Source organism: Acartia tonsa, chromosome 3, assembly GCF_053477335.1.
Source record: "Acartia tonsa isolate MP-2025a chromosome 3, ASM5347733v1, whole genome shotgun sequence".
NCBI lineage: Eukaryota > Metazoa > Arthropoda > Copepoda > Calanoida > Acartiidae > Acartia > Acartia tonsa.
In genome coordinates this window covers 59621095-59646069 of record NC_137262.1, presented here as the reverse complement: position 1 = coordinate 59646069, position 24975 = coordinate 59621095, and the positions used below count along the sequence as shown (strand labels likewise).

Here is a 24975-nt window from a genome sequence, read left to right as displayed (position 1 = left end):
GTTGTTGAGCCAACAAATAGGAAAGCGTTATTATAAAACTTTGGGGACTTGTGTAATAAACAGACCATTGTCCCCTTCCTTCCTGAGAATAATGGGCAAAATTAGGGTTTTAACAAAATAAAAATTAGAGCAAAGTAATTATGATTTTATCTGACTTCCATAACTTAGCATGAAATACAATTTAAACTTAAAAATGTACGTACTATATGATTTTAAAAATTGTTTTGGAAATGTTTAAAAACACTTCTAAAGAATAAGATTAACAAGAAATATTAATAAAATTCAGATATTCAGGATTTTTTTTAAGAAAAAAAATGTCGATCACGTACAAAAGTAGCGAAGCTTAACAAATTTATTCACGGAGGAAGAGAAAATTGGGCTGGTTATTACATTAGTCTCCAAAGTTTTATAATAACGTATCTTATTTTTAGGCTTAACAACTTTGGGGTTTTATTGAATTTAGTGAAGTGTCCAACTGCTTCAACAATTAATTATCATCTAATGAAGTGGTAATAATTTTGTGTATCATCATGGGGATGTACATCAATTTTTCGGCCATTTATTCCTTTAGATTCCCGAGACGAAATTTTTCCCTACAGACGAACAGACACTGTCACTTATAGAGATGCTTTACTCCAATTTTTTTTATTGTATTCAGTTTTTTTAAAACATCTGATCAGCAATATTTGAAGAGCAAAATTCTATTAAGGTAAGTAAAAGGTTAGCAAGAAAGAGGGAGTGAAAAAGTTTTCAATTAAAAACAAGGATTGCAATTTTAACTATTTTTTAGAAACGCGTTCTCTTATTTGATGGCTATAAACTTATGGGAAATTTTGATTGGTTGGTTCCAACACACAAAACTATTAATTTTCATCTACAAAAGAATCGGTAATTTATTTATTATCATTAGGGATGTACATCAATATATCCTCCATTGTCTTATCCCTACAGATCCCTGTGTACACCTCTGTATTGTATTGATGTTATGTATGGAATTATTGGGAGTGAACATCAATATATCCTCCATTGTCTTATCCCTGCAGATCCCTGTGTACACCTCTGTATTGTATTGATGTTATGTATGGAATTATTGGGAGTGTACATCAATATATCCTCCATTGTCTTATCCCTGCAGATCCCTGTGTACACCTCTGTATTGTATTGATGTTATGTATGGAAGTATTGGGAGTGTACATCAATATATCCTCCATTGTCTTATCCCTGCAGATCCCTGTGTACACCTCTGTATTGTATTTATGTTATATATGGAATTATTGGGAGTGTACATTAATATATCCTCCATTGTCTTATCCCTGCAGATCCCTGTGTACACCTCTGTATTGTATTGATGTTATGTATGGAATTATTGGGAGTGAACATCAATATATCCTCCATTGTCTTATCCCTGCAGATCCCTGTGTACACCTCTGTATTGTATTGATGTTATGTATGGAATTATTGGGAGTGTACATCAATATATCCTCCATTGTCTTATCCCTGCAGATCCCTGTGTACACCTCTGTATTGTATTTATGTTATATATGGAATTATTGGGAGTGTACATTAATATATCCTCCATTGTCTTATCCCTGCAGATCCCTGTGTACACCTCTGTATTGTATTGATGTTATGTATGGAATTATTGGGAGTGAACATCAATATATCCTCCATTGTCTTATCCCTGCAGATCCCTGTGTACACCTCTGTATTGTATTGATGTTATGTATGGAATTATTGGGAGTGTACATCAATATATCCTCCATTGTCTTATCCCTGCAGATCCCTGTGTACACCTCTGTATTGTATTGATGTTATGTATGGAATTATTGGGAGTGTACATCAATATATCCTCCATTGTCTTATCCCTACAGATCCCTGTGTACACCTCTGTATTGTATTGATGTTATGTATGGAATTATTGGGAGTGTACATCAATATATCCTCCATAGTCTTATCCCTGCAGATCCCTGTGTACACCTCTGTATTGTATTTATGTTATATATGGAATTATTGGGAGTGTACATCAATATATCCTCCATTGTCTTATCCCTGCAGATCCCTGTGGTGTACACCTCTGTATTGTATTGATGTTATGTATGGAATTATTGGGAGTGTACAATAATATATCCTCCATTATCTTATCCCTGCATATCCCTGTGTACACCTTTGTATTGTATTGATGTTATGTATGGAATTATTGGGAGTGTACATCAATATATCCTCCATTGTCTTATCCCTGCAGATCCCTGTGTACACCTCTGTATTGTATTTATGTTATGTATGGAATTATTGGGAGTGTACATTAATATATCCTCCATTGTCTTATCCCTACAGATCCCTGTGTACACCTCTGTATTGTATTGATGTTATGTATGGAATTATTGGGAGTGAACATCAATATATCCTCCATTGTCTTATCCCTGCAGATCCCTGTGTACACCTCTGTATTGTATTGATGTTATGTATGGAATTATTGGGAGTGTACATCAATATATCCTCCATTGTCTAATCCATACAGATCCCTGTGGTGTACACCTCTGTATTGTATTGATGTTATGTATGGAATTATTGGGGATGTACATCAATATATCCTCCATTGTCTTATCCCTGCAGATCCCTGTGTACACCTCTGTATTGTATTGATATTATGTATGGAATTATTGGGAGTGTACATCAATATATCCTCCATAGTCTTATCCCTGCAGATCCCTGTGTACACCTCTGTATTGTATTGATATTATGTATGGAATTATTGGGAGTGTACATCAATATATCCTCCATTGTCTTATCCCTGCAGATCCCTGTGTACACCTCTGTATTGTATTGATGTTATGTATGGAATTATTGGGAGTGTACATTAATATATCCTCCATTGTCTTATCCCTGCAGATCCCTGTGTACACCTCTGTATTGTATTGATGTTATGTATGGAATTATTGGGAGTGTACATCAATATATCCTCCATTGTCTTATCCCTGCAGATCCCTGTGTACACCTCTGTATTGTATTTATGTTATATATGGAATTATTGGGAGTGTACATTAATATATCCTCCATTGTCTTATCCCTGCAGATCCCTGTGTACACCTCTGTATTGTATTTATGTTATGTATGGAATTATTGGGAGTGTACATTAATATATCCTCCATTGTCTTATCCCTACAGATCCCTGTGTACACCTCTGTATTGTATTGATGTTATGTATGGAATTATTGGGAGTGTACATTAATATATCCTCCATAGTCTTATCCCTGCAGATCCCTGTGTACACCTCTGTATTGTATTGATGTTATGTATGGAATTATTGGGAGTGTACATTAATATATCCTCCATTGTCTTATCCCTACAGATCCCTGTGTACACCTCTGTATTGTATTTATGTTATGTATGGAATTATTGGGAGTGTACATTAATATATCCTCCATTGTCTTATCCCTGCAGATCCCTGTGTACACCTCTGTATTGTATTGATGTTATATATGGAATTATTGGGAGTGTACATTAATATATCCTCCATAGTCTTATCCCTGCAGATCCCTGTGTACACCTCTGTATTGTATTGATGTTATGTATGGAATTATTGGGAGTGTACATTAATATATCCTCCATTGTCTTATCCCTGCAGATCCCTGTGTACACCTCTGTATTGTATTGATGTTATGAATGGAATCATTGGGAGTGTACATCAATATATCCTCCATTGTCTTATCCCTGCAGATCCCTGTGTACACCTCTGTATTGTATTGATGTTATGTATGGAATTATTGGGAGTGTACATTAATATATCCTCCATTGTCTTATCCCTACAGATCCCTGTGTACACCTCTGTATTGTATTTATGTTATGTATGGAATTATTGGGAGTGTACATTAATATATCCTCCATAGTCTTATCCCTGCAGATCCCTGTGTACACCTCTGTATTGTATTTATGTTATGTATGGAATTATTAGGAGTGTACATTAATATATCCTCCATTGTCTTATCCCTGCAGATCCCTGTGTACACCTCTGTATTGTATTTATGTTATGTATGGAATTATTGGGAGTGTACATTAATATATCCTCCATTGTCTTATCCCTGCAGATCCCTGTGTACACCTCTGTATTGTATTGATGTTAAGTATGGAATTATTGGGAGTGTACATTAATATATCCTCCATTGTCTTATCCCTACAGATCCCTGTGTACACCTCTGTATTGTATTGATGTTATGTATGGAATTATTGGGAGTGTACATTAATATATCCTCCATTGTCTTATCCCTGCAGATCCCTGTGTACACCTCTGTATTGTATTTATGTTATGTATGGAATTATTGGGAGTGTACATCAATATATCCTCCATTGTCTTATCCCTACAGATCCCTGTGTACACCTCTGTATTGTATTGATGTTATGTATTGAATAAATTTATCTCGGCAACCAAAACCTTCTCTTGCCACTTTCAGTTGGCAGTAACCCTCCAATCTTTATTGGCCAAATAATTCCCCCACCAACTTGTAAATATATTAGGTACTCATGTGATATAATTTAGGTAAAACAAAAGAGGCGGTAGGGGTTAAATAATTGTATGTCCCCACCTCGTGGACCCTGTGCCGACTTTCAATAGTGTCTTTGAATATCAGTCATTAGTGTCAGAAATATTAACACAGCCTAGTCGCTACAAGAGAGCAGAAAGCAGTTTGCTAGCAGACGAAAAAGGTCCCCAACACGGGATCCAGGTAGTTATCTGAAGAATGTATCTATACTATTTATATAATTCATGAAAGGGGAGAAGGGGGGGGAGGGGGGCTTTAGTGTCCCACAAAGTTGTAAAGTGATTAAACCATTCATTGAATATTGTCACAATGTGGGTTATAACCAGGGATCTTAAGGAATAAGAAAGAAAAGTAATAGTAAATTAGTTAAATTGTTGCTTTATTATTATACTAGCGGCTTCGCCCCCTGCCTCTAGGGGCTTTGCCCCAAGAGGTTTGATTTTTTTTTTGGGGGGGGGGGGTAGTCGACCCCACTATTTTAATTTTAGTTTTAAAAAGTTTAAGCTAACCAATGATTATCTTACAAAGTACCTAAAGTTATAATTTAAAGTTAATTAAAAAAGAATATGTAACAGTATGAAATAAGCAAGTATTATTTGTGTACTTTAGTGTTTAATGACTTTTAAATAATATTGAGGTTTATTTTTTGGGAATAGCCGCCACCTCTATTTATAATTACCACACTTGAAGTGTGTGTGTGTGTTTGTGTGTGACAGTATATGTGTGTGCGAGGGTGTGTGTGTGTATGACAGTGTGTGTATTAGCCATATTTAAATTCAATGTAAATTCATTTCCGCAAAGCTCATTTGAATTGACAGAATTTAAGAATTCATAAAGGATGAGACATTGGAATAAAATTGAAATACATTCTTAATGATTATGAACATAATTATTCTGCAGGTAGATTATAGTTCCCCTTCCTGAAATATGACTATATCCTGTGTGGTAATGGTTGAACATAATATATTGAAATTGTAATAATTCATATTTGGTGAATACATGCAGGGATCTAAAGGGATAAGACAATGGCCAATAAATTGATGTACATTCCCAATCATGATACATAAACACTACCCTTTCTGTAGATTACCTTAAGACACTCAACTTAATGAACCAAAGAATCACAATTCAAGAAAAGTCCCCAAAGTTGTAAAGCCACTGAATAAGATAAAAAAAAACTAAAAGGACTAGTGTAATAAACAGCACATTGTCCCCTCCCTCCCTGAAATATATATATGTGTGTAGGAATATAATAATATAAATATCTAATTTCCAGTTATTGGATAACTCATTCAAATTTACAATAGTCGGGTGAAATTCAATTTTCATCCGGGGATCTAAAGGGATAAGACAATGACCGATAAATTGTTGTACATTCCCATTGACACACAAAATTACTCCTTCTGTTGGTTAAAACGTTCGAAAACCTAATTAACCAACGAATCAAAACTTACTTAAGTCCCAAAAGCTGTTAAGACATCGAATAAGAAAACGTTTATTAACAGCCCAATGTACTCTCCCTCCCTGCTTTTCATCCCACCTTTTATTGTTAAGATTGTATTTTTGACAAAATATTAATGTAAGATCATGATGTTAAAAAATGTTTATTTATTTGGAAAGAAGGGGACAGAGGGCTGAAAATTACACTAGTTTGCAAAGTTTTACAATAACGTTTTCTTATTCGTTGGCCTAACAACTTTAAATCTAAAAATCCATTAGCCTAAAACCATCTTGGTACCTAAAATGGAGAACTTGATCAAGTATTGGCTAGCGAGATCTTAAAGGAAAAACAAAAAAACATTACTGCTTTTTAGTACCTATAGGATACCTAGTTATAAATAAGATTACAACTTTCTGACCAAAATATTCCATAATTACAATAAAACTTTTTCCTATAATTTTCAAAGACAAAAAAAGAAACAAACCACATAACATCAGAGCTGGATCTTTAAATGTGTAGCCGTTGGCGTGGCTGTAGCCGTGGCCGTAGTCATGGCTGTAGTTGTAGTTGTAGTCGTAGTCGTAGTCGTAGTCGTATTCGTAGCTGTAGCTGTAGCCGTAGTCGTCGCCACAGTGCTGCTAATAAAACATGGATTTTTAAATGATTTTACAGAAGTGCAATGCTGGCTATCCTAGAATTATGGATATCTAAAATCTTTTATGGCCCACCTAAAAATAAATTATTTTCATCAAAGAAATGAAATTATATTTTATACAAAATTACTATTTTAATAACACATTTTAAATGTTTGTAATATTTACATATTATTAAGGGCATGATCCAATGTAGTTGGTACTACGGCTGGTATGGCCTATATCGTGCCGGGGCACGGCACAGCACGACATTGCACGCCCGGCCAATTGCCCAGCACGGCTGGACAGACAGCCACTACACACAAGACAAAGGGAGAGTCCAATAAATTCAATATAAATAAAAAAATACATTCAATTACTAAAATTTAAAAAATGTAATCATATTCCAACCTTATCAATAATATTGCAGTAATAAATCCCCAAAAGAATTTAATTTAATTTAAGTATATTTATAGTTTTATCATATTAATTTCCTAAAAACTGTCTCTTTATGTAACACAGGCAACATACTTTATTAGTATTACCCAATACCCATACGTGACAGTTCAATATTAACTAATCATTCCATGCCCGTACGTTATTTTATACATCATATAAATAAACTACATCCTAACTTTTATAATTTACTTTTATTTTATTATTTATAAAAACCACAATTAAAATATTTTTATGATAGTTTTAAAATAAAATATTCAATGTACAATTATTTATACATTCATTTAACAATTATAATTTACGTTTTCAATGGTTTTACGTTAAAATTATCAAAAGCAGCTGTCTTCGTGGCTTTAGCAACGCTTTAGCCACACTAACGGACTGTGGCTACTTTTAGCGTGGCTAACCACGCTATGACTATGACTACGCGTTGCCAATATGATTTAACGATTGCATTGTTTTTTTGTGGCCACGGCAACGCGTGGTTAAATGATTTAAAGATCGCTATTAGGTTGTTGGCTGTAACTCTGACCACGACTACGGCAACGGCTACGCTTTTAAAGATCCAGCTCTGATTTTTGTGAAAAAAATCATTAATTTTTGGGGATTAACTTAAAAAAAGAATGAAAATATTTCAAATTCACAATCAAACTTTTTTCCTTCAATAATCCTAAATGATCCACCCTCTATCACCTGGACGGATTTAAGTTTTAAACTGTTCATTCACCATTTAAACTCAGGGAGGGAGGGGACATTGGGATGTTTATTACATTAGTTCACAAAGTTTTATAATAACTTTAAGGACTTCTAAGGAATTTTGATTAGTTGGTTCATTAAGTTAGGTGTCGAAAAGTTTCATCCACTGAATGTACTGGGTAATTTTATGTCTCATCATTGGGATGTACAACAATTTATCGGCCTATGTCTTATACCTTTAGATACCTGCCATTTAAAATATTTTTTTTTCAATTTAAACTTTGTCCAAAGATAAGAAATCAATTCTTACCAGCATGCTCTTCAATAGGCAGGGATATTAAGGGATAAGACAATGAACGTTAATTTGATTAAATCCCCCATGATGACAAACAAAATTACCCCTCTGCAGACTTAAATTATTTGTTGAAAAGTTAAAAACTAGCCAATTAAATTTCAATATATATACCCAAAGTTTTTAAGCCAATGAATAAGATACGTTGTTATAAAACTTTGGGTACCAATGTAATTTATAGTCCTCATCCTCCCTGGCAATAATAAGGAATACTCTGGCAAATGGAAACTTTCAGATTAATGTATAAAGGATTCAAACTTTGTATTTTTTTTCAATTTTGATTTAAAATTTAAATGATTGTTTAATACTACAGATGTATTGTACACAATTAAAGAGAAGAAAAGAAACTCTTTACAATTTTGCCGCATTCTAGCGCCAGACAATGGCGGATTCAAGGGATGTAGAATGTAGATTGCAAAAAAAAATTTGCATAAAAAAATAGAAAAGGATTTCTGTCAATCTGTAATCTGTGCGTCAATATGATAACATAAACAGTTAGATCAATAATTTAACAATTTTCAAGAGAGTTTATTAAAGGTCTAGAGCAGGTTTTAAGCTATTAATGAGAGGGGGGATAAATTAAGGTTTCCTTGAATCCTTACACGGGGCGAAGTAGGAATCTAAAGGAATAAGACAATGGCCGATAAATTAATGTAAATCCCAAATGATGATACACTAAAATTACCTCTACTGTAGATCAAAATTAGTGGTTGAAACGTTTGAACACTCAACTAAGAAACCAACCTATCAAAATTCAGTAAAAGTCGTTAAAGTTGTTAATCAACAAATAAGAAAACGTTATTATAAAACTTTGGGGACTAGTGTAATAAACAACCCCTCTCTCTCTGAGAGCGAAGACACCAGTTTATAAAAGACCATTAAAGAGCCAAGATTTATTTCAATGTAATTTTGTATGTGACTTAATCCTAGCCTTGGTATAATATACAATACTGTAATATACTTATTTAACCCATTAATGGCACAAAAGGCTTTGGATAATATCCTAGAATGTTGAAATTGGTCCCCATAATAGAATACCCCGCCCCCCTCCCAAAAAAAACCACTTTTTAGAGTTAAGTCTAAAATAATATCTTCTATAGGTTTATACAAAAAATTCCCATGAAACGAGAATTAAAATTATAGAATCAAACATATATCTCTTTATCCATATTGGTTCTTCAGATATTATTCTTTTAATTTTCCATTCCCATATAAACAACCCCTTAAATAGTGGATGTAAATATTCATTTATTTCCCTGGTATCTCATTTATATCCCCGGTATGATTTTAGAAGATTTTTAATTTTTTTTGGAAGATTTTTGAATTTTTATTAATTACTAAAAGAAAGAAAATAACCTCCTTTTTTCATAGCCGGGAAATAAATGAAAATTAAAAACCAAAATTAAACCACATTTTAGCATAAAAAAATGAGTTTTTTGTTTAAATGAGAATGATATTCCTGTCCAGTTTTTTGTTTAGGAATGAATATTCATTCCTAAACAAAAAACTGGACAGGAATACCCCATTTACATATTCACGGACAACCAATATGGAAAGGTCAGACAGCTATTTTTGTATTATTTAGCCGAAGAATCATAAAAGGTTAGAATGTTTTTTCTCGTATTCATTTGAATCCGGTGGATAGGAACCGGTTCTCGTGAATACGAAAAAACTATGTCTAGCTAATAACTATTAACCTATTATCAATTAAATTTCAATTTTCGAAGACATTGAAAGTTTTAAAGCAAAAAAGTTCAATTTCATTTTGAATTATTACAGTACTAAACACATTTGCATGCCTTTTACTCTTTCAATATATAAATGGATTGCCAATTTCTCACTAAATACAGCAAAAATGAAAAATGAAGAAGGTGTATGAGGGGGGTGGGGCCGGGGGGGTCCTTAAACCTATTCAGATGAAAAGGAAAATACTAGGATTAGGTCTGGCCTTGGTTGAGACAATGAATTCTATTATTTTACTTATACTTCTTTTTGTTTACACAGCTCTATATAGTATACCAGGGATCTAAAGGGATAAGACAGTGGACGATAAATTGATGCACACCCCTAATGATGATACACAAAATAACCCCTTCTGTAGATTACAAATAGTGATTGAAATGTTTGGACACTCAACTTAATGAACTAACCATTTAAAATTCATTAAAAGACCCCATACTAAATATACTAAATTCTCTAAAGTTGTTAAGCCAACTAATAAGAAAATGTTATTATAAACTTTGGAGACTAGTGTAATGAACAGCCCAATGTCCCCTCCCTCCCTAGCTCTTAAGTATAATGCCAATTGTGATAAATAATTCAGCTTTTTTTGTTAATCAATTACTTTTTTTGCAAGCAGGAAATGTCAAAGAAACAAAAGTATTAGATTACTGCTATTTCGTCAGATCTTAAGTATTTTTGTAAGAAAATCAGATAAAAACATAATTTAAAAACAACTTAAATATCAAAACAAAAATAACTTAACTATAGTCTAAAAATAAAATAAATGGTAAAAGATATGTGCAGATGTTTTATTTTAAATTGAGAAGTTTCCTAGTTCTTAAAATAGATGATTATAAATAAAAGTTTGATAGTACTTTTCATTTTTCTTCTATATTATCTTTTTAATTATTTATCATTCTGCACATTTCTTTGAAAAAAGGACAGTATCCATAAATAGCGCAAAAACTGAAGGCTATCAAAAACCTTAGATTTAAAGAGGGTAATTTTTTCGCTAACTTTCGCAAAATTGGGTGTTGGGTTATAGTCAAAACACTTATTAAGTCAAACAGCTCTTAATTAGGTATTTTTTAGAAAAAGACCTTAAACTTAATTATGGACCATTTCATATATAAACGTTTGGTTATAATTAAGAACACTTTAACTTAATAAGAGCATTTGACTAAAAACCCAACACCCAACTTTACGAAATTCCGCGAGAAAATGACCCTCTCTTTTATATTTATGTAGGTTTAAACCTAGAAAAAGGCTTATAACAGATTTAAAACCATTGGAAACAAACATTCATATTAGAGTAAATTATAGAGTTGCATTACTTAAAAATAAAAAAAAGTAATGAAACTCATGCAAAAAAAAACACTAAACAATCAGCTGACTAGGTATGTCTTATTGAAGAGACAGCACTGTACAATGGCGGGGTGGATGCCGTGATTAAAAACCTTGAATATGCCTCCTCCCTAGCCTCGTTGTAGCTGCTGTCAGGATCCTGGACATATCCATGGCGCCGGATACCACTGGTCCCCAGCCCGTGCCCAGGCTGCAGATTAAGGCTGTATTCTGAATCAGAAACATTCATTCAATTAATTTTGAACTAAAATTAAATGGTATTAATTCATGCCTAATACATGAAAGACTTAAACAAAGCTAAGAAAGTAACAGGATGTTTGTCTGTCTTTACCAAAGGATCTCGCTAACCGCTAAACATTTATAGATATCCTTCACAGGGTAGACCTTGGAAAGGTTTAAAACTATTTTGTGTAAGGGTATTACCACCCTCTCAAGAGAAATCGCCCCTTGAAAAAAATAATCCCCCACATTTTTTTTTTACTTTTCTTAATAAAACTAAAGTAAAAATTGGGTTTTCGAATTCGACCCTTTCCACTCCTCAAGTGCCCCTAGTTGTCTCAAGATATAACAGGTTAACTCACAAACAAAATACCTGGAGTATATGGTATCCTAGCTGTACCCCTAGTATTAGTATTACTAGGGTGTATACTAGATATATATACATATAGATATAATACCTGGAGTATAGGGTATCCTAGCTGTACCCCTAGTATTAGTATTACTAGGGTGTATACTAGATATATATACATATAGATATGATACCTGGAGTATAGGGTATCCTAGCTGTACCTCTAGTATTAGTATTACTAGGGTGTATACTAGATATATATATATACAGATATAATACCTGGAGTATAGGGTATCCTAGCTGTATCTCTAGTATTAGTATTACTAGGGTGTATACTAGATATATATATACATATAGATATAATACCTGGAGTATAGGGTATCCTACCTGTACCTCTAGTATTAGTATTACTAGGGGTGTACTAGATATATATATATACATATAGATATAATACCTGGAGTATAGGGTATCCTAGCTGTACCTCTAGTATTAGTATTACTAGGGGTGTACTAGATATATATATATATACATATAGATATAATACCTGGAGTATAGGGTATCCTAGCTGTACCTCTAGTATTAGTATTACTAGGGTGTATACTAGATATATATACATATATATATATAGATATAATACCTGGAGTATAGGGTATCCTAGCTGTACCCCTAGTATTAGTATTACTAGGGGTGTACACAGGGTGGTAAGGATCTGAGTGTGACATCAGGTCCTCCTAAAAAAAGCATAATTAAAGGGGTAGTTCTATGGAATAGATTTCATTGATACAAGCCATCAAATACTTTTTTTCTATAACGTACAAACCATATACTTAAACCTAGTAATTTTAAGCGTCCCAAGCATTTAGAAGCTCTGTATAAAAGGGGTAGGTAGAGAAGGGAAGAAAATATCCTAAAACCACCCCTGTACCAATGTGAAGATTTACAATAACGACAATCCGTACATTACTTTTAAGAATCTTAAGTTTTAGACAAAACACCTTACCTACTACTTTATAAAATAGGTTTTTTCTCCTTTTTATATGCAAATGATAATAGTTATTATCGCATCGTATTATAGACAGCTTTTCGCGGATATTGAAATAAAAAATATAAGATTAAAACCAGTTTTTGTCTGTAAATCAATGCTTTACATGATTTTTCAGTATAGCTGAGAACTGGTTCTTATCCTGCGGTTAATAATCGGTTTCCAAGCAATACTGAAAAAGAAGTATCTAAATTTCTGAAATACTCTTCATAGAAACAATATTTTAACTAACTTAATTATAAAATTCAACTTTTTGGCAAGAATTAAAATAATGTTGAAGCACGTAAAACTCTTAATCATCAAGAGATTACTGGGGAGAAAAAAAACTTTACTCAACATTTGGTTAAACTTAAACCATGGCTCCAGGGAGAGAGGGAGGGGACATTGGGCTGATTATTACACTAGTCCCCAAAGGTTTTTTTTCGTTGGCTTAACAACTTTGGCGACTATTATTGAATTTTGATTGGTTGGGTTATCAAGTTCAGTGTCCAAACGTTTCAACTACTATTTGTAATCTACAGATTGGGTAATTTTGTGTATGATCATTGGGGATCTACATCATTGTCTTATCCATTAAGATCCCTGCATGGCTGAAACTTTCAAGGGCTTGAAAGGTTAGTAACACATTTTACCAACATTTTACATTCAAGAGAAGGATGACAAGTTTAAAAGATGGGGGTATAATGGATATATTATTACTTGGATCTTACATCAGATTTTCATGTTCTATAATAAAGTGAACTCTATAACAGGCTAAAATAACCATCTCCCACATCCCTCTCCTTTACCTCATTCCCTACCATCGTACTGGATAAACGACCCGACCAATAAAAGGGAGGGAAAATTGCAACCTAAATTGACTATAATTTTTCTCCTGTTATAATATCCACGTGTATTCTACATCCATTGGGGGCATAGTGAGATGGCTGATAAATCAGTACGATCCATTTTTTAAGTGAAGCATAGATGTCCCCTTCTCATAGGTTTTAGTGTTTTGAAATTCTTCATTAAAAGTAAGAGTTTTGGAGACGACATTGGACTTTTAATTACACTGGTACCCAAGGTTTTATAACAACGTACTTTTGTAGCTTTAAAATCTGTGGATACATTTTTACTTCTTGATTGGTTGGATCAAAATAGTTGTCTACTTATAAAAAAAATAATTCTGAATATACCAAAGGGCTAAATTTGTTTATCATTATTGGTTTTTTAATAGGGGTTTATTGGTGCTCCAAAAGGAAAAAAAGGAATTTTACTTAAAAATCCATCTTCGTCTTAAAAGGATCGAGTCAAATATTTTTATTTCACACCACCAAACAAAAACACACACAAGGAAAATTTATTAAAAATTAGTTTCGTGGATTTTTAATACAATAATAAATAAACAAAACATAAATAAAATGGCAAAGAAAAGAAAATATCAATGGAAAAATAAGAAGCAAAACGTTTGTAATGTTTTTTCTTTCTCTTAAAGTTAACATTAAAAATCAGGGATCTAAAGGGATAAGACAATGGTTGATAAATTGTTGTACATCCCCATGATGTTACGTAGATTCAAACTAGTAATTTAAACGTTTGAACACTCAACTTATATAATCAACCAGTCGAAATTCAGTCACCAAAATTGTTACGCCAACGAATAAGAAAACGTTATTATAAAACTTTGGGGGACAAGTGTAATAAACAGCCCATTGTCCCCCCTCTCTCTCTAATTAAAAATACAATATAAATTGTAAAAAGAAGTTGCCTCTGACGTATATACATTAGGGTGAATCCATTTTCCCCTTTTTTTAAGATTTTATTGTTTTCATAAGTTGCGGAAGTCATATATATGTATGATAAGCCCCATTCAAGTTTCAAAAGTGACTTGGCTCTTATGGCTACCGGCGCGCAGGGGGTATAAAAAGTGCCCACCCCCTTATACAACCAAAAATTTTAATTCCTTCAAACACAGGCATGTTGCATATCAAAATGACCGCATTGGAATGCTGATTACGAATCTGAAAACCGTTTTAAAAATATTGCTCCTAGTTTGAATAAGATCTCATTAAGTACCTAAAAACAGCTGATTTAGTCAAAATTGTTCATTTTGGTAGGTTATTTGAAAATCATTTCAGACTGAATCAATATTTTTCAAAACGGTTTTCAGATCTGTAATCAGCATTTCAATGCAGTCATTTTGATATGCAACATGCCTGTGTTTGAAGGGATTTCAATTTTTGGTTTTATAAGGGTGCGGGCACATTTTATACCCCCCGCGCGCCCGTTGTTTTTGGATTAAAAAACCTCTTTCAAGTTTCTCAGGGTTTTATAATGGCCCAGTAACCCTTGCCAATGTCTACTAATGTGAAATTCCAAAATCGACCCACCCTAATATACATATGAACAAGGATGACATCATTCGTCTTTGCAAAATCCAGACATACATAAAAAGGGGGTAATTTTGTGTATCATCATTGGGGATGTACATCAATTTATCGGCAATTGTCCCTTTAGATCCCTGAAAAACAATAGCAGCTTATCTTAGGTAGATTAATTAAGTACTTACTAAAATAAAAGTTTCAGTAGCTTGATTGTCTTCAATAGAAGCCAAGTAAATTTTATTTCTTTTATGTCCCTCGACGTACAGTAAGAACCAGAAGGTAAGTAAACTCTTCGTTAAAAAAAATTCACACACAAAATCAGCTCTCTATCTCTAATAGAATTCGAGTAAAACGCACTTCACTATAAAGAGAGGACATTAGGAAAGATAAATTGAGATATACAGTAGCTTCGCTACTTAAAAGAAGACTGACACACACACACACACACATACACATACATATTAAAAAGTTGTTTAAATTACGCCAGGTAAAGAATGTAATAAAGGAATATAAAAGTTTTTAACAAGTGACTAAAACTTCTCACAATATCTTGCTAACAAAATGTATAAAAGAAATCATTTTAGTTTTTGTTTATGTGATATCTTTAAATCATAAGTGTACATATGGGTGGTGTCAATACGCCCCTTAATAATTAAATTGGGTATGCCTTGCATCTTCTCTATCTCACCCCCCCCCCCCCCCAAGGGTTTACACCCCTGACAAAACCCTGTGCACGTCACTGCTTTTAATAACGTTTCAAATCTTAAAATCAAAGTAATCCTAAGGGATAAGACAATGGACGATAAATTAATGAACACATCAATTATAAAAAACAAAATTACTCCATCTGTAGATCAAAATTATTGGTGGAAGAGTTTGGACCGTGATACTTTGTGCAACCTAATCATAGTCAATAATTAATTTTACTCTTCCATTTTAAAAGCTATTAAATAGCAGAGTTTATAACTCTAAAAGGTTTTAATGGTTAAGTTTTGTCATTGGAATCTTTAAATTAAGTTTTAGGCAGAAGGACAGACGAACGGATTGACATTTAGACTTATGGTATAAATGGCGAAACTGCTAAAAACTAAATCTAGAAGAAGAGTTATTTATCGTATCTCATTATAAGCAGGTTTCCGCGGATGTAAAAAAGTAAAATTATAAGATTAAAACAAGTTTTTTAGCCCTCAGATGCAGAAGGCAGGGGCTAAAGAACTGGTTTCAATCTTATGATTGTACATTTTTATATTCATAGATATCAAAACTGGATATAATACGATTCTATACATAATTTTTCAGTATGGCTAAGAACCGGTTAAAATCCACACGATATTACCTAATCGGTTTCGAAGAGATACTGGAATAGTTATTTCTCTCATCGTATTATAAACGGCTTTCCGCGGATATAGAATGTACAATTATGAGATTAAAACTAGTTTTTTAGCCCCAAAGTGCCGAAGGCACCGGCTAAAAAAACTGGTTTCAATCTTATGATTGTACATTTTCATATTCGTAGAAAGCTGGATATAATACGATGTTAGACATAGTTTTTTCGTATGGATGAGAACCGGTTCCTATCCACCGGATTCGATTGTTTATTATTTGTTGAAAATTGCTAATAGACAAAGTAAACTAAACAAAAAAGAAAACTATTCTTAATTAAGAGTCTTGGCTTCCAGGGAAGTAGGGATAGGGTTCAACGTTTCAACCACTAATTTCAATCTACAGAAGTGGTAATTTTGTGTATCATTATTTAGGGATGTACATAAATTTGTCAGCCATTGTCTTATCCCTTTAGATCCCTGCTCTCTCTTACAGAAAAGAGTTCAGTTGGGTAATGGATATTTATCTTTATAACATACTAGGGTAGTGTTTAGACAAAGTGACAAAAAAATTTTTTTTGTGCAATATTTTGATTTAAATTGCGTTGATTTCAAACAAAGTGTCTGTTGAGCATTGGTAACCCCCCCACTTTTTCAATTAAAAAAAATGAGAGGGAGGTTTGCATTATTTAAAGATATTATAGATGGTAAAAAAATAATGCAGAAAAAATATCACCCCGTCTTAAATATTAAAACTAAAAGTGCAGGTACTATTTAACAAGTTAATACAAGGGATCTAAAGATAAATTGATGAACATCCCTAATGATAATACACTTAATTACCCCTGCTGTAGATTACAATCAACATGGTTGAAACGTTTGGACACAACTTAACAAACCAACCAATCAAAATTCATTAAAAGTCCTTAAAGTCGTTAAGCCAACGAATAAGAAAGCGTTAATATAAAACTTTGGGGACTAATGTAAAAAAACAGCCCATTGTCCCCTCTCTCTCTCTGTTTATCTGTTATGTATGAAGGGTATTTGTGTATGGATAATCCCCTTTGCTTAGTAATGAATAGTATTATTGTATATTTGTACACAAAATTATAACCTTCACAAAAAATATTCGCGGATTAATTATAATTTATATTTATATTAACACAAGTGAAAATGTTATGTATATCAATGCAGAGAAAGAGGGGGCTGTTTATTACACTAGCCCCTAAAGTTTTATAAAAGCGTTTTCTTATTCGTTGGCTTAACAACTTTGGAAACTTCTGGTTAGTTTATTGAATTAAGTGTTCTAACGCTTCAACCACTAATTGTAATCTACAGAAGGAGTAACTTCGTGTGTCATCTTTAGCAATGTACTGTATCGACTATTGTCTTATCCTTTTAGATCCTTGTTATGTTATTTATTTTATTAAGGAAAAAGCAACACGAAAAAACTAAATATTAACAATTTGGCCAGAATCATTGTTTGAATTATTTATTTGTTAATAATTGGAATATTAATATATTCCGATTACCACTGAAAAAGTACAATATTCCCATCAAGGGGAGGAGGATTAGACAATGGCCGATAAATTGATGATACAAAAAGTTACCCTTTCTGTAAATTTGTACAATTTGTGGTTGAAACGTTTGACACGTAACTTAATGAACCAACCAATCATAATTCAATGGAAGTCACCAAACTAAAGTTATTAAGATACGATAAGAATTAGAAAATGTTATCATAAAACTTTGGGGACCAGTGTAACAACCAGTCCCCTCCCTAGCTCCCTGCCATTCACTCACAATTTATATTTTATCCTAAAATTAACTTCCTTTTCAAGTATAAAAATATTTGGGGCCTTAACCCAATATTCTTAAAATTTCCCCTTTTTACAAAGTTAATCTGGTATAAGAAGCAAGCAATACCATTTTATTCCCAGTTATAATTTGATTATTCAGCAACACTCTACATACACAGTCAGGGATCTAAAGGGATAAGACAATGGCTGATTAATTGATGTACATCCCAAATGGTAATACACAAAATTATCCCTTTTCTATATTACAATTATTGGATGAAACGTACCAACCAATCAAAATTAAAAAGTCCCCAAAGTTTTTAACCTAAAGAATAAGAAATTGTTAATATAAAACTTTGGGTACTAGTGTAATAAATATCCCAACGTCCCCTTCATCCCTGACATATAATATAGTACTCTCAGGGTAACAGGCATAGTTCAATCCTTATATAAAAGTAACTAGATGTCTTAAGCTTGGGACCTCGCTAAATGCTGGACTGATATGGTTCTGCTTTACAGTGAAACTTCTTATAGTTTTATAATTGATAGGGTCGGCTTATCCCTCTGTCTCTTCCATCCCCCCCCCCTTCCCACTTTCCCTTAAGTGCCCCTAGAGGCCTCTAGAAGGCGTGGCTGCTAGTGTAATATAAATGATATGATTATGATCAATTAATCTTTAATTTACACATCCCTGTATCCCTAAATACTCTATACATTCAACAATGTTTTTCTTTCATCAAATAACAGATAGGCAAAAAGACGTTAATTTAATCAAGCTAATATTTTTTTTTAAAATGTACCTAGAGAGGTTGTATTCTATAGTTATACAGTGATAGGACAATGGCCGAAAAATGGATGTACATTGTACATCCTCAATGATTATACACAAAATTAACCCATCTGTACATTAAAATAAGTGGTTGAAAGGTTTGAACACTCAATTTAATGAATAAGCCAATCAAAATTAACTAAAGTATCTTATGTTAAGCCAACGAATAAGAACACGTTATTTTAAAACTTTGGGGACTAGTGTAATAAACAGACCAGTGTCCTCTCTCTGATTTAGTTGTACTTTATTATCGGTACTTAAAAGAGAAGAGGGATTTTTGGAAACAAACTTTTTAATAATATTCAATTTTGTAAAATATTTGTAGTTTTCCATAAACACCCAAAATGAAATAAGGAAATATGAAGCAGTTTAGTCGAACAGTAGATGTCATTTCTCTACATAAAATGTTCTTTTAGTCTATTTAAGATATAAAAATAGAATTTTATTCCAGAGTTTGGTACTATATTTAGCCATAGAAAACTTTCATAAATAAATGACAATAGATTACAGCTTGGGTAGCGTATTTTGCAATGGCTAGGGCAAGCTAGATCTCATATCTATAATACAAAGTAGAACGATGTCTGTCTGTCTGTCTGTCCGTCTGTCTGTCCGTCTGAAGCTTAAGATCTCAGTAACCACTGAACTGATTGGGCTCTACTCTTCAGGGAATATACCTACTGGTCCAGTGATGGTTTTAAGCTATTTTCTTGGGGGGTGGGACACCCCCAACCCCCCCAAAAAATGAAAAATACCCCCCCCCAAAAAAAAAATTTTTTTTTACTTTTTCTTTTTAAATCTAAACTACGAAAAATTAGGTTGATCAAACCTCTTGGGGCAATGCCCCTAGAGGCTAGGGGCGAAGCCGCTAGTCCTTTAATATAAAGTAAAAAGCTTTTTTTGTCTGTAGCGAAGGATCTCGCTAACCGCTGAACCGATATGGTTCTTCTTTACAGTGAAGCCTATTGTGGGCTCTGAGATGGTTTTAGGCTGTTTAATTTTTAAAAATAAGTCTAGGTATGGTTTTAGGCTATTTTACTGCCATTCGAATTTAGACCCCCTAGATGCTAGGGGCGCGCTAGTTTAAGATAATTTGCCATAGCCTTCTGTAAATATATATAGCAGATACTAATATTGAAATAAAGGACGTTTTCACTTATAGAATATGATGAAAAACTAATCTTTTTGAAGATAATAAATATAGTTTTAATGCTTACTTTATTTTAGGCAAACGCTAGAAAAGGCGTTTTTCAAAAAGATTTTTTAGTACCTAGGTATCAGCTCTCAGTCGTTACTTGTATTTTATAACAAAAGACAGTCTTTAAGAACATCTATAGCAGAGCCGGACTGTTTCTGATGTTTCTGAGGCTCAAAATCAACCGTAGCTTAGCTACTATAAAAAGACGGCTGATTCTATCTGGAAACTGCAGTCATCAAAAAATTTAGAACAATTTCTAACAAGGCTGTTTATTACACAAGTCTCCAAAGTTTTATAGTAACCTTTTCTTACTCGTTAGCTTAACAACTTTGGAGACTTTTAATGAATTTTTGATTGGTTGATTTATCAAGTTGAGTGTTCAAATTTCGAACAATAATTTTAATCTACAGGGTTTTTGTGATTATCATCATTGGGGTTGTACATCAATTTATCGGCCATTGTCTTGTCCCTTTGAGAACTTACCCTACTATCTATAGGTGGTGGTAGATCACAATGTTGTCTTGAATTGTCTTATCCCTTTATATCCTTGAAGAACTTACCCTACTATCTATAGGTGGTGGTAGATCACAATGTTGTCTTGAATTGGATGGAGAAGTCTGATTTGTTGAAAGCTTCATATTCTTTACTTCAGGTCTAAAAATAAATGTATATAAGTAATAAGTATAGATGACCCAAGTGGTGGGGACCTTTTTCGTCTGCTAGTACATTGCTTTCTGCTCTTTTGTAGCGAATTGACTGTGTTTAAATTTCAGACGCTAATGGCTGATATTCAAAGCCCAAATTGAAAGTAGGCAGGGTCCCCAACTCGTGGGTAGAGTTACAAATAGCTCGTGTCCACTCTATTCTTTTACTTTCATGGTCTAAATAAAGGTAAAATAAAGTCCTTGTTGAAAAGTAACAGTATGTTTATCGGTGTGTTTGTATGTCTGATTGTAGCAAAGGATCTCGCAGACCACTGAACCGATATGGTTCTTTATTACTGTGAGTATTCTTACCTATTGGTTAATCAATATTTTAGCTCCAGTGAATTTTGATTAGTTGATTTATTAAGTTGAGTGTTCGAACGTCTCAACCACTAATTGTAATATACAATAGGGGTAGTTTTGTTTATCATCATTAGGGATGTACAACAATTTATCGGCCCTTGTCTTATCCCTTTAGATCCCTGACTACTAACCTTTTCTTTTTCTTAGATTCTCCTGGGAGTGGTTTGCTATTTCCAGGAGTTTTCGGGGAACACCGAGGAAACAAGGCATCGAGCTTGTCCTACAAATAAAAGCACAGATGAGTTTGTTTTAAATATAAAGGACCATTTTAACATGATATGGTTTAGGAGGAGAATGAAAGAAAGAAGGTTTGAAAAATGTAATAGTTATTATTTATCGCATCGTATTATAAACAGCTTTCCGCGATTATAAAAAAAAATAATAAGATTCAAACCAGTTTGGTTGTGAGGCTCAAAGGGCCATAAAACCGGTCTAACAAAACTGGTTATAATTTTATTATATTGATTTCAATATTCGTGTAGTTAACTGTCTGTAATACGATGCTATACATGATTTTTCAGTATGCCTGAGAACCGGTTCTAATCCAATTGATCGGTTTCGGTGCATGAAAAATTAATTACGACGGTTGGGCTTCTATTTCCATCACATAAAGTTGGATATTATAAATAGAAATTTTACGTAGAACCTTAACGTATAAAAACAATTTGGTTTAAGAATATTTAGAAGAAAAATTTAAATATGTTTAAATAGGGATACACAAAACAATGAAAACAAAACAAAGCATCAGGTTTAAACACAAAATCCTTACTCAAAACAATGGTATAAGGATCTGCCCTGAAAATTGTATAATGCCTTCGAGTTAAAAGCTACAACATTGTCTGGTAAATGTTAAAACTAAACAAGAATTGAAATGAAAATAAGGAAGACAACATTAATAAGTAGAGAAGCACAAAAAAAATATTGAATGACAGATCGGACTACGTGAATTATAGAGTAATTGTTTAGTCATATTAAAAGAGAGAAAGAAAAAGAAAGAAGAACACAAGAATTAAAGAAAAATCACAAAAACTTCATAAAAGAAGGTATTTATATGACCGACAGGCCGACTGACAAAGTATAATACTGGATGCTCTGTGGAAAGAAACATCTTCAAACAAAAACAAAAGAGATTTTCTATATAGCAGCCGGGATTATCAAATGTTCCTGAGCTGGATCTTTAAATAATTTTAGTGGTGAGCCAGATCGGGGTGAGCCAACTTTCCACCAATGAGAGCACAGCATTTTATGAAATGCCGCGCTGTGATTGGCTGAAATTCGGCTCACCCCGATCTGGCTCACCACTAAAATGATTTAAAGATCCAGCTCTGCTTAGCGTTACTGCCTAACAGACGTACAAACTGAATTATAGAATAGAGTAGCTTCGCTACTAAAAAATAGTAGAGGAAATAAGATAGCTGTGCGTTTAATATATCAAACAGGTTTACATGCAGCCCAAATGAATTTTCACATATAAGGGTTAGGTATAGATGCACCAGAAAGCTTTTAGAATATTCATATTCCAGTCCTAAATTTTTTATCAGGGTAACAAGAACTTGGGCTGTCAATCCGAATCCAAATTCAAAAATCCGCAAAATAAAGAAGAATCCGCAATCCGCTTTTTTAGCGGATTTTTGTAAGAATCCGACCCAAAAATTGGGCGGATTGACAGCCCTAACAAGAACAATACAATACTTTATGGGGGGAAAACAAAACAATAGGGTTTGTCCATCTTCTGTGTAATTTACCTATTAGATGGAATACCATTGGCACCAGCTTATTAATCCGGTAGCCCTAGAATTAGGATAGGCTTTACTATGTTTCTCCATGGAGATTGGGGACCATGGAGGAAGGGGACATTAGGGCGCTTTTTTACACTAGTCCCCAAAGTTGTATGTTTAACAACTCTTGGGACTTTCATTGCACTTGATTGGTAAGTTTATTAAGTCTTTTTGAATGTTATTCACATATTTGAAGAAAACACATGCATATTTTGTTTCATAAGCTGACTTTTAACTCTTCAAAAAAAAATTTTTTTTTCATTTTTATCTGTACAGAGACCACCTGGATTCCTGGAGCTCTGGAACCTGGAGGCCTATCCAAAAAATCTTAAAACTTGGGAAAATTCATCATATAAGAATGATTTTATCCCTAATAACCTATCCTCTCAGTCCAAAGATAAAGCCTATATACCAGGTTTACGCAAATGTGTCAGAACTCCCCCCCCCCCCCCTTGTATCAATTATGGTAAATCTATTCTAAAACATAGAATTGTCCTATGATAATAAAACCATGTGAGCCTAAGCTGTGTAGCTATATAGATGGTGTGGGTTACTAATTGTATCAATTATGGTAAATCTATTCTAAAATATAGAATTGTCCTATGATAATAAAACCATGTGAGCCTAAGCTGTAGCTCTAGTGTGGGTTACTAATTGTATCAATTATGGTAAATCTATTCTAAAACATAGAATTGTCCTATGATAATAAAACCATGTGAGCCTAAGCTGTGTAGCTATATAGATGATGTGGGTTACTAATTGTATCAATTATGGTAAATCTATTCTAAAATATAGAATTGTCCTATGATAATAAAACCATGTGAGCCTAGGCTGTAGCTCTATAGATGATGTGGGTTACTAATTGTATCAATTATGGTAAATCTATTCTAAAATATAGAATTGTCCTATGATAATAAAACCATGTGAGCCTAAGCTGTGTAGCTATATAGATGATGTGGGTTACTAATTGTATCAATTATGGTAAATCTATTCTAAAATATAGAATTGTCCTATGATAATAAAACCATATGAGCCTAAGCTGTAGTTCTATAGATGGTGTGGGTTACTAATTGTATCAATTATGGTAAATCTATTCTAAAATATAGAATTGTCCTATGATAATAAAACCATGTGAGCCTAGGCTGTAGCTCTATAGATGGTGTGGGTTACTAATTGTATCAATTATGGTAAATCTATTCTAAAATATAGAATTGTCCTATGATAATAAAACCATGTGAGCCTAAGCTGTGTAGCTCTATAGATGGTGTGGGTTACTAATTGTATCAATTATGGTAAATCTATTCTAAAATATAGAATTGTCCTATGATAATAAAACCATATGAGCCTAGGCTGTAGCTCTATAGATGGTGTGGGTTACTAATTGTATCAATTATGGTAAATCTATTCTAAAATATAGAATTGTCCTATGATAATAAAACCATATGAGCCTAAGCTGTAGCTCTATAGATGGTGTGGGTTACTAATTGTATCAATTATGGTAAATCTATTCTAAAATATAGAATTGTCTTATGATAATAAAACCATGTGAGCCTAGGCTGAAGCTCTATAGATGATGTGGGTTACTAATTGTATCAATTATGGTAAATCTATTCTAAAATATAGAATTGTCCTATGATAATAAAACCATGTGAGCCTAGGCTGTAGCTCTATAGATGGTGTGGGTTACTAATTGTATCAATTATGGTAAATCTATTCTAAAATATAGAATTGTCCTATGATAATAAAACCATATGAGCTTAGGCTGTAGTTCTATAGATGGTGTGGGTTACTAATTGTATCAATTATGGTA

General features: G+C 33.2%; 1 protein-coding gene across 14 annotated transcripts in view; it reads right to left on the bottom strand.

Moving 5' to 3' along the window:
- LOC145314724 (uncharacterized) overlaps nt 1–24975 on the bottom strand; it is a 215204-nt gene that overhangs the window by 177043 nt on the left and 13186 nt on the right. For 13 of the 14 annotated variants that reach the window (XM_080154756.1, XM_080154757.1, XM_080154758.1 and 10 more), the window contains exons 3-6: nt 21519–21607; nt 20881–20974; nt 12408–12501; nt 11295–11412 (exon numbers count right to left, since the gene is read on the bottom strand). In XM_080154756.1, the coding sequence (XP_080010882.1) occupies nt 11295–11412; nt 12408–12501; nt 20881–20974; nt 21519–21607 (395 nt within the window). Of the gene's footprint in view, nt 1–11294; nt 11413–12407; nt 12502–20880; nt 20975–21518; nt 21608–23132; nt 23179–24975 lie in introns of all 14 variants that reach the window. The other variant, XM_080154764.1, reaches the window with a different exon arrangement.